Source organism: Dermochelys coriacea, chromosome 16, assembly GCF_009764565.3.
Source record: "Dermochelys coriacea isolate rDerCor1 chromosome 16, rDerCor1.pri.v4, whole genome shotgun sequence".
Lineage (NCBI taxonomy): Eukaryota > Metazoa > Chordata > Testudines > Dermochelyidae > Dermochelys > Dermochelys coriacea.
The window spans coordinates 16,183,023-16,194,957 of NC_050083.1; the positions used below are offsets into that span (position 1 = coordinate 16,183,023).

General features: G+C 42.6%; 1 protein-coding gene across 2 annotated transcripts in view; it reads left to right on the forward strand.

Annotated features, from left to right (window-relative positions):
• CFAP77 (cilia and flagella associated protein 77) overlaps nucleotides 1-3,978 on the forward strand; it is a 102,146-nt gene extending 98,168 nt beyond the window's left edge. For both annotated transcript variants that reach the window (XM_038374862.2, XM_043498838.1), the window contains one exon: nucleotides 2,789-3,978. In XM_038374862.2, the coding sequence (XP_038230790.1) occupies nucleotides 2,789-2,911 (123 nt within the window). In that variant the 3' untranslated portion in view covers nucleotides 2,912-3,978. The remainder of the gene's footprint in view (nucleotides 1-2,788) is intronic.
• Nucleotides 3,979-11,935: the final 7,957 nt, after the last annotated feature.

An 11,935-nucleotide genomic window follows, 5' to 3' on the forward strand; every position in this document is an offset into this window, starting at 1 on the left:
CCCCCTTCTCAACTAAAAGGACTTTGTGTAATTGAGAAATGTATGTGTAAGTAACCCACAAATATATGCATCTCTAATTTTTCATAATAAGGGTTTTTCCCTGTAATTCCTGAATGTGAGGTCAGATGTTAAATACAATCCACCTGAAAAAGGCTTGTATAGATTATTGGTGTGATCTGACATTAAAATATGGTCTCAGTTAAAAGTTGCTTTTAATGAGCTGAATTGAAAATAATTACAACTATAAAACCCTACAACATATGACATTTAAAAAAGCACTTTGTACATTAGCACTCGCTCACATGATTTGTTTCAATTTGTGTATCAGATGTGAGACTTCGGTATTGCAGTTCAAACACCATCAGAATAATGGTTTAGATTATCAGAGTTCTCTAGAGAAAATGTTATTTGGTCCATCATTTAAAATGAGAATTAGAAGTGGAATAGCCAGAGATTAGGATTCACCAGTTTAGCATTGACTTCTTGTACCAACCTCTGTCATATCATGACCTCTGACATAAAGCCATCCCGGTCTTGACTATAATTACTGTCCTGGGACTAATCCATACTTCTCAAATGACCTTTGTTATCAGAGGACTTCTCATTTTTTAAAGCAAAATTTGCCCCAACGTACACCTGGTGCTTCCCACTTATTCATACTGAGGTCAGAAGCCTTAGGCTGTTCATAAGTTTGTGGAGGGCTCTAACTGTTTGTATTGTATTGTGTTTGTATTGTCCATTGTTCCTACATCTGGGTGTTAGTAGGGTGGAATCTCAGTGCAAAGTTCCCAGGTGAGGTAGTGAATGAGCAGCCAGCCTCTGTCATTAGGGCCTCAAATGCAACCAGGAGTTGATGTGTTATAGGTCTGGAGGGTTAGTTCCAGGTCCACCTAACTGCAACGTGTTCAGATGCTCTGGAAGCTGCTAAGCGTGAACTATTACCCCTGTGAAAAGTAGCCCTCCAAGTTTAGGGTGTCAGCCTGTGCCAGGAAGTTAATGTAGGAATTTTGAAGCTAGGACTAGTCTCATTCAACCTTAATCAACATTTACCTTGGGTAACACTAATAGAATGCATCCACTTGTACTGTAGTTTATACACAAGACACCAGAGTACTGCTGTTAACTTCTTGGAGATCCTTACAAACCTAGTAACAATTCTGCTTAAATAACATTTTATTTCTCTTCTGTCATCTTTATATTTATGAACAAAGGACCCTGCATGAAAAGAGGGATTCCCCCCCCCCCTTATGCATTCCCCTGCTCCTGTGTTCTGCTAGTGGTAGTCATTCTCACAGCATGCAATGCCAACGTCACAAATGATATCATGACTTCAGTTAGGGAATAAAAAGCTGGAGTGGAGGAAGTTGAGTCAGGAGTTTGAGCTTCTGGACTTGAAGTGGGGTGGGAGAGAAATACAACAAATATTTATATATAAACTAGAATTGTTGCAAAATGTAGCACTTCTGTCCAGTTTCACAAAGTCTAATGGAAAAATTAATACCATTGTATGTGAAATAACAAGTATATTAAAGTGATGCCATTTGTCCCTAAAGTATTTGAGTGGAATTTTCAAAAGCACACAGTTTCAATTCTACCTGGTTCAATTCTACTTCTGTTCAAATCAGTGGTAAAACTCTCATGGTTTTCAAAAGGAGTAGAGTTAGCCCAACAATAAACACTTTTGAGAATCCCAAGCTCTGACTCTTAAAAGACACTGAAAAAGTGATCAAATATTTTAAGAGAAAACACATTAGCTTCTGGGATCTCTCTCTCATACACATTTTCTTCTCAGAGAGATTTATGATGTTACAACTGTGATGCTGAGACACTTTATTATAGCCAAAGTTTTCAAATGTGAGTGTCTACAGTTAAGCACTTAAATCCATATGAAAGTACTTAAATGCCATATTTTCAGAGTTGCTGATAATCTAAACCCACCCTTTGACTGTGTTAGTCTCTGCCCAGAAGAATTTACAATTTAAACAGGCAATCTCATACACACACATACATGCATAGATATTGTATATATTTGCTGGGTATGTATATGTATACACACACACACACACACACACCCCACCACTCTAAAAAAAAGTCATGGGAATTAATATGATGTCTGCCAACTATCACTCTGATCACTCGTCTTATATGTTCCATCTCTTTCCCCCACTCTATGTCTTCTTGTCCATTTAGACTGTAAGCTCTTCATGGCAACAGCTGTCTCTTAAGTATGTTTGCAAAGCATCTACCACAAGGAGGCCCTGATCCTGACTGGGTCTTCCAGGTGCTACCAAAACAACAGTATTTCCTCATGTCTTCAGTGTGAGGAGTGGAATGCATTCCACACCTCTGACAATGAGCCCACTTATGTAGGTGCCAACCTCTAGTCATGGACATTTGAAAATGTCAGTTTAAATGAGTGATTTGTTGTAATGAGGTTATAGGACTTGTTTCTGGAATGTTAACAAGATTATCTCCATGATTAAATACTCATCAGCCAACCAGAGAGTTAGTGTTAATTTTAAAATTGTTAATTGACTTTCTTTAGAGTAAAAACAATGAGGAGTCTGGTGGCACCTTAAAGACTAACAGATTTATTTGGGCATAAGCTTTCATGGGTAAAAACCCCACTTTTTCAGATGCAATTTTCTTTAGAGTTTGGAATAATGTTCTGAAAAAGACTGAAGCCGATGAGCTAAACTGTAATCTGTTTTCAATTCATATTACAAGTTTCCTTTCTTTGAATTTCTGCTCGCTGTAACCAATCATATATCTGCTTCTTTCATTATAGGTTGGTCCTCATCTCAGTACCTTTCCAGACCGTGACACTCATAAAAAGGCATTCAGTGTCTACCACTCAGAAATACCTGTGAGATGTGGTCCCCTTGCCCAGGGCATATATACAGCTGCCTGAAAGCTCCACAGAAGTCATTTACTGAACAATGTAACATGTTAGAATACTAAGTTAGCAATATAAGATAGATTTTTATTCTAGTGTACAATTATTTTTTCAAGTTTAGAAAGGCTACATTCATATTGCTGTAACTGAATAAATCAGCACATTTACCAGTTTCTGGCTTGCAATATACATTTCTTCACTAGGATGATATGCAAGCATTTTAACCAATCTTATCATATCAAATAAGAACATAAGAATAGCCTTACTGGGTCGGACCAAAGGTCCATCTAACCCAGTGTCCTGTCTTCAGACAGAGGCTAGTGCCAGGTTCCCCAGAGGGAATGAACAGAACAGGTAATCATCAAGTGATCCATCCCGGGTTGCCCATTCCCAGCTTCTGGCAAACAGGAAAAAATCCATTACTGTAGTCAGGTTAATAATGCTACAGTGCATTTCTCCCTTGGATTCAAAATGGTAGCACAAAGCCACCCTTACCAGCTTGATTACATAGCATGACTACACTGAAAATAGCTCTTCTTTCTTTCATAGTACATTATACAGGAGTAACAGTCCCTGGTTCCCTGACTTATATCTTATCATTTACATATTTTCAATATGTTCCAATTGATAAATAAGTCCTCCGGTAGGCCCACACTCAGAAAAGCATCTAATGATGTATTTAACTTCAATTGGACTTAAATACATGCTTAAATACTTTGCTGTATTAGGGCCTTAGTGCAAAGTAACTCTTTACTTGAAGCCAGATGATGATGACATTTGTACTTGATTAACTCTTGGCTCCTTGTGGCAATCAGGCCTGTCCGTTTTCCACGGGTCTACCAAATGAATTTACAAGCTCAACCAACTTCAGTACGAGTAATGACTATTATTATTATTTCTTATACATATTACAGTAACACACTTAGATGCCCCATTGTGCTAGACAGTGTGCAAACGCATATGAAGACCCAGACCTGCCTCTAAAGAACAGCATTTACACTGGCAAGTTTAAAAAGGCCACTCCCAGTGGGATTTATCACCTTAAGAAAGTGCCTCTGAATAATGGGTCTGATCACTTTAATTGCTTTTCTGAAAAACTGTTCGCTGAATAATGAATTACTCCTGTGTTTTCTGCTTTTCAGCTCTATTAACATGTCTCACGTTGTACCAGATATATTTAAATACAATGTTTTAAACATCTGTTTGCATCATTCCTTTCTCATTGAGTGACCCTATCAAGCTAGGTCCTTACACAGCCCTTATCATTGCAGTTCCTTAGCACCTCACAATCATTCAAGGGTTTTATCCTCACAGCACCGGACCCCATGTACAATTCTAATAGAGAGTTGGGTGGGCTTGAAGCCAGCCAAGAGATCAAACTGATGGTTCCAGAACTGGTGCCTAGCACAGGACTTCCACTTAAGAATATCAGGCTTTCCAGCCTGACCTTCGGAATCTATACATAATGGGACAGAGTCCTGCATGAATAGTGAGCATTGTTGATCTGGACACTGGAACAAACAAGCACTTTTCTTACCTTGGAGGGATGACTCCATTACACTGGCAGCTCCCTGGGGTGAGCTAGGCCTAGTGTGTTGCGTCTGAGATTTCTAAGTGACCCTGCCCCTAGGGGCATCTGCTGCTTAACTACCCATTTATATAAGGGAGTGTCTGCCTCACTGCTCCACCCTGAGCACACCTGAGCCCAGCTAAGCCTGGAGAGAGAGAGATAAAAGGCCAGTTCCACAGCTAGGTGCTCTATATATTTCTCTCTGTCTAGTGTGGGTCTCTTAATAGAGCAGATATGAAGTAACTAGCAGGCTAATAGCAAGATGTGATGTGATGTGATGTGATGTGATGTGCTGAGAGAAGTTGGGTGTAACAAGAGACCTTTCCCATCACACTGGGGAGGAAGAAGGCTGGGCCTTAAATGTCTTGTTTTGCTAAAAAGTGACTTGGCTTATAACCTGAAGCCAAGCAACTGTGCATCTAATAAACCTTAGCAACCGGTTCTCAACAATACACTATGATTAGGTTCATACACAACCTGCCATTCAACAACAGGAAAACAACTTCCCTGGCCATGTAAAGTGACCTGTCAGCTCATTGTAAGACTTGGTGAAAGGGGAAAGGACCATGGTAATAACATCTCTCTCCCCAGAAGGGCTTCATTAGTACAGGGCTAAAAAAAACTTTCTGTGGGCCTAACAAATGCTGTTTGAGTGCTGTGGGCTTACAGAAAGTCAGTACAGTGAAAAGGAGACTAGAACTAAGCTCCAGAGGTCTGATCCCACATGCTGAATGCCCTCAACTCCTATAGAAGTTAATAGGGTTTGGGCAATCGCTACATCTTGCAAGGCTGTCCCATATGAAATTGTGAAAAGAAAGGTGTTTAGGTAGCTCTTCATACTCTACTATACTATGGGTCCCTGCCAGCTAGAATACTGAGTTTTTACAGTGGTGGGTACTAGATGCCCAAGATAGAATATGAGGGTAAGAAGAAGTAATGGTTGAGTCAAATAAAAGAGTGTTAAAGGGGACTGGCTAGTGATGGACTGTGGAGTGTTTTACCTCTAGATTGCCAGGTTGAATCCAAGGGCAAAAAGTTGCTGCAATCTGATGGCCTGCTCAAAAAGTAGTTGGTGCACCTCACTCCAGGTCCTACTGGACACACATCCACAATACTTCAACCTTTGAACCAGTTCCCATCCTAATGCCTTTATTGTCAGTCACTGCAGAGAAGCCAAGGACTGAATGGGCCATGGGCAGCAGCAAGGTAAGTGTCTCCTGCCATTGTGCCACAACTTGCAATGTGAATGGAGTTCAGGCTCCATCTAGCACCAAATTCACTAAGAAGGAGAAAATTAGTACATCTCTCATCTGTACATCACAATGCAAAGTGTTGTGTCAGCTAATCCTAAAAGCTGTTTTATTTGTTGGTTAATTTGTTGCAAAGGGAACCTTGGTACTGCCGGGGGGGGGGGGTGTTAACAGAATATGCAGATGTCTCACCTAGTCATATGGTATTTCCAGGTCTGCATCCTGTTTTTCAGATCCACTTTCTTCCCCCACCACTTTCCCCAGCCCTTCTTTACAGGATGCTGCTTGTCCTATAGTGACACCCACTGGTAACTCTAAGATTTTGATGCTCTTGCAGGTTCCCCACAGCTGGGCCCTCTTTGCAAATACCTCCTAGTAAATGATTTCTGCAAAGCACAAAGCTGCAGGTTAACTCTGATTCCCCTTTACCATTTTATCATCTTCCCAGAACTCCCTGTCCCTCTCTTCCCTTCTATTTGTGCTCTGTGGGCCTTTCTACTAGCTAATAAGATCTTCATTTAGGTGTTAGAATATCCCGAGTACAGCACATCAACCCTGCTGCATTCCCTCATCTGCTGGAACTATATGCCCCTTGCAGTAAATGCAGAGTTTACATGTCATCATATAACTATGAATTTAGCATAATAGAGTTTACTGGGATATTTGTATAGGTTAGCCTCTTAATAATTCCAGGTGTGGTTTAAAGACTTTTTGTGGCAAGAGTTATACAAGAAATAGCTGCTAATTTAAAAAAAAAAAAAGATATCGCTTCCATTTATAACAGCACCCAGGCTGACCTGAAATCTCCTTACCTTAAATATCTGCATGCATTCACCCTAACGGACTGAGATCATTTACAGTTCACAGCCCCTGCCCTGATTTAGGGGTTCTCTTTGCCAGCTCACGCACGCTCAGGAGCATGCAGGGCTGGTTCTACCACATAAACAGGACGGGCGGTCACCTACGGGGCAGTAAGAGCTAAATCCTCAGAACTGATGAACTCCTACAACACCCATGGGAGTTTTAGATGCCCTGTGCCTCTGAAGATGTGGCTCTAACAGATGAGGAGGAGTTTGATTTGGAGGACGGAATGGGTGTTTGTCAGTTGCACGGGACGTCAAAACTCCTAGCAGTGACCCTGGGTGTGAGGCATAAGTATATGAGGACACTGCAGGAGGCACAGTTCACACTCATTGAGGGTTTGTGCTTGCATAGTACACTGCTGGTGTTTTATGAACAGAAATGCCTCAGGAATATGGGTTTTAACAGCAGCTACACTTGTAATGTATAAAATCACTGGGCAACAAGCCTGTCATAAGGACCAAATCCTGCAAAGGTCTTGGGTGCCCCCAACTCCTGCTTCAGTCAATGGGAGTTGGAGGACACGCAGTACCCCACAGGATCAGGCCCTAAAATCTGTAATAAGGCACTCATTAAATAAAAGATTTAAGGCCAGATCCTCAAAGGTATCTCCGTGGGAGCGAGGCGTCAAAATACCTTTAAGGGCCATAGTGCCTGGGACTTGGTAATAGAACACACAGACTTTCATTTCTTGATCAGTAGTCCACCGCCGTCCCAAATGAGTAGCGTCCCAAAGTTGCTGACAGCTGCTGGCTTCATGGTGGCATGCTGTGACAAGAGTTGATGGGGGCTCGTTCTACTTGCTCCCGGACAAGAGTGCACATCACAAAAGAAACCTGCACATTTGACACTGAAGACCCAACCTTGCGCGCTATATGCAGACAAAACTCCTGATGCAATCAGTGAGCAGCTGGTGTGTGCAAGGACCTCCTGACATTATTAACAGAAAGACCAATGCACAAATGGGTCATGGAAACCGAACGACTTGACTTCCTTGCCCCTAGAATGGGGCCCTTTGCTCAGTTTTGAGATAGGTTCTAAGCGCCTGGAGGATAATAGGGTGATAAGGAATAGCCAGCATGGAATTGTCAAGAACAAGTCACGCCAAACCAACCTAATTTCCTTCTTGAAAAAATTACTGGCCATATTCATGATAGGGAGGAAGCCATAAAAGTGTTATAGCTTGATTTTAGTAAGGCTTTGACACAGTCCCACATGACATTCTCATAAGCAAACTAGGGAAATGTGGTTTAGATTAAATTAATATAAGGTGGGTGCACAACTGGTTGAAAGACCAAACCGCAAGCATAGTTATCAATGGTTTGCTGTCAAACTGGGAGGACAGATCAAGAGGATCCCACAGGGGTGAGTTCTGGCACTATTTGCTATTTTCATTCATGACTTGGATACTGGAGTGGAGAATAGGCTTATAAAATTTGCTGATGACACCAAGCTGGGAAGAGCTACCAGCACTTTAGAGGACAGGATTCAAATACAAAATTGAATATGCATCAACCATGTGATGCAGCTGTGAAAAAGGCTAATATCATTCTGGGGTCTATTTACAGGAGTGTCATATGTCAGCCATGAGAGGTAATTGTCCTGCTTTATGTGGCACTGGTGAGGCTTCAGCAGGAGAACTGTGTCCCATTCTGGGGATCATACTTTAGGAAAGACATGGACAACTGGAGAAACTCCAGAGGAGAGCAACAAACATGATAAAATGTTTAGAAACTTGATCTATGAGGAAAGATTTTTTAAAAACTGGCCATGTTTAGTCTTGATTTCTCAAGGTCCTTTCCAGCCCTACATGTCTATGATTCTATGTTGGTGGAGCAATGGAGAAAGTTTACATTGCTTCTACTACACAGGTTATTGCTGTGGCTATGGATAAATAGGGATCCTCTGTTTCCAGTGCAATTGATCTAACATAGTCCAAGGGAACTAGAATATAATAAATACAGTGTGTGGTCAAGGCACAGCTTAGGACTGGGGTTCTAGTCCTGGATTTTCCACTGACTAGCAGTGAGACCTAGAACAAGTCATCTGGGACCCAGGCCTGCGAAATGCTGAGTAATCTCAACATCTACTGATGTCACTGGGAAATGAAGGCAGTCCAGTAAGAGGTGCTCAGTACTTCACGGGATTACATGCTTAACTACCCTTCTATATGGCAAATCTAACTGAAGTCTACCTAACTCACAAAGGGAGGGTTGAGTATCACACTCATTGCTTGGAAAGTGCTTTGAGATCCTCAAATGGAAAAGGAATAAGAAGGGGAAAGTATATCATATCATATTATATTTATTATATTATTCTTCCATCCAGTGTTCAGTTCTTCTAAATATATTTCACGGCACTGGCTCCCCCAGTGCCAGATTCAGCTAGACGGTAAAGCCAGTGAAAAGTCTAGATCCTACAAAAAGTTAAGCACATGTCTACACTGATCAGTTTCATTGCAGTCAAAATCCTAATTAATTAATACTCAATTGAAGTCAATAGGACTACTCACAGGGGCAAAGTTAGGCATGTATTCAAATCTTTGGGAGGCTAAAACTGGCATAACATAACGTTCATTCTTTATGTATATTAATGCATTCATTATATTTATTTATTAATGATGTAGCACCCAGCAGATCTAGCAATGGACCAGGACTCCATTGTGATTGTACAAACACATAACCAAAAGACAGTCCCTGCCCCACAGAACTTATTTACAGACAGTGCCATTTACCATCAAGTGACTGTTTAGTAGAAGGTTAAAGGAAAAGGTTCCAGACCCAGACATAAATATAATCCCTCATTTAAAAACCTTAGGCACAACCTGCTCCAAAGAGCTTAAAATCAACTCTCCTCATTCCAGTGAGCCTGCAGAATACCCGATTTCCTAGTGTACTGTTTAAAAACTCTGAAAAGGATGAAAACAAAATCTACAGGTAGTCATTTCGTCCCCAAAAATAATGAAATTGAGATAACAGATTATAATGGACTTTGAAAGATTCCTAGCCTGCATTACCTGGGAACCTTACCAACGCATTTTAATGTTGGTATTTTACCAGTAAGTATAACGTGAGGCTCCAATTTCACAACTTTCCCTAGAATTAATTTCCTTCCCCCCGTCCTAAACTGAGCATTAATATTTGTGTATTAATTAATGGTATGTTGTTGTTGTTGTTATTGTTGTTGTTGGCAACATTCGATTTAGAGCCCTTGGGGGATCGCTTTGTAATGTGCCCTGTCACATCTGAAAAGACAATTGCCTACTGCATTGTCCTGACACCTGACCTGAAGCAAAAACAAAACTGCCTCCTAAATGGTGTTGGGTTTGGGCTGCTGGGGAGACCTCGCAGAGCCCGAGCTGGTCTCTGCCTAAGGGGGAATGAAGCGAGTGAGAAATAACCGGAGGAAAGTGAAAGTGGCACAGCCCTGGAAGGGGCCGATTCGGTTTTCATTTCGTTCACTCCGGAGGCGCGTGGTTTAGCTAAAGAATTAAGCCAAGAGGCGATTAGGATGTTTCTCATCAACCGGATCCAGTTAACGTGATCACTAAATCAAAATACAATCGGTTTAACCCGATTCTGTCTGGGGGAGGCTAAAGTCCTGGCTACTTATTGTGCCTGGATACTAGGCGACGGCGCCGTGGGAAGGATACCGTAGCACAGCTAATAATGGACGGTTACCCAGAGATACAAAGAGCTTTTCTGATCCACTTCTGTCTATTTCACCCGATTTTAAAATTCGTAAAACCTGCCTCTTAGGTTGGACCCCCATTGTTCTTATTTATTTTAAAATCCTGTCTCCTCGGGGCAGGTGGAATCCGGCGGAGACTGTCCCAAACTTGTGCTCTGCACCGTGTGAAAAAGGGCAAACGACTCAAAAACCACCTTTAGAGCCGCCAGTGAGAAAGCGGTGGGGTCGGGGCTCTGATGAGGACCTGAGCTCTGCTAGGAGAGGCGCTGCCCGTTCCCAGACTTGTATCAACTCTAAACTCCCCCGGCAGAGAGATTTTTTGCAATGATCCAAGGGGTTGGGATGGAGCCAGACGCCTGAGAGTCAACTGGGGTCTTTTCCTTGACTTCCTTGGGCTTTGGATCAGCCGCATTAATCTATGGGCGATTCAAAGAGGCAACTTCAGGTGTCCAGTCAGAATTGAAGCGTGTCAAATAAAGCCCTAACCCCGCCATACACCCCTTTGTAAGGACTTTGGGCTGAGTGACTGCACCGTGGCCTGGCTCTGGTTAAAACGGAGCAAGGGCCGGAAGATTCCAATGGAATGAGATGCCACTTAAAACAAGCCTCTTTATGGACTTTGCGCAGGGAGCACTAAAACTATCCAACCTTTCTGTTAAAAACGAGGGGGAAGAAATTAACCAGATTAACAGCAAGATTTGCTTCAGCTGAGTGCTTTCCTTTTCCCCCGGCTGGTGGGCTGAGCCTGGCTGGGAGGGAGGAAACTGGGGAGGGAAAAAAACCCAATTATAAAAGAGAGCATGTATGTATCCAAAATCCTGGAGGCTTTTGGCAGAGGAATCTCGATGTCAAGGTGGAGGCTAAAGGCAACGGTTAGTCAGCCCCAAATCAGAACTCCATAGGCAAGCAGTTTGAAATAGCAGCCTGGGGGAAGAAAGGGTTCAGTTACCTTCTCTCGGGAACTGGCGTAAGGTGCTTGGATTTTCCTTGACCATTTCATAGCATGCGTCAATTTCAGAGGTGGCAGGGAATGGCCAACATTGGGGCTGTGCTTAGTATTAACCCGGGTCAGGGCTGAGCATCGCTGAAGCTACGTTAAACAGCACAGTTAAAAGGGGTAAGCCCCCGCCCGTGCAGAGGGAGGATGCGCTAAGGATGCGATCGTCCCTAGAGTTTTGTTTGTTTGTTTGTTTTTGTTCTTGAAAGCGGAGGAGAAGGAAAATCTTTAACCTGGAAATGGGGAGAGCCTGGGGTGGAGATGGGGGCGGAGGGCTAGGATCCAAGTCCGACCCAGAACTCCAGGAGCAAGTCCTGGAAGTGCTGGCAGGGTCTGCCCCTCTGTGACAGCTGGCAGCCGCGTTCGGTCCTCTCTGGGGATAAGGCGCAACTTCTGCAGTCCCGAAGCTCTGTGCATTGCCCGCTTCCAAGCTGCTGGCCAAGGGGATCTTTGGAAGAGGGACAAGAGCCAGAAGCCGCCTGGATGGAAGGGGGAAATAAATAAAATAAAATAATATAAAATAAAATGAAATAAAAATGAGAGAGAGGGGGAAAAAGATTTGTAGAAATAACAAAACTTTGTACAGACAGATCCACGTCGTTCCCTGCCTTTGTGGCGAGGGGCTGCTCAGAACTCAGTGTAACGTACAAGGCTGGGGCAAAAGACCCGTC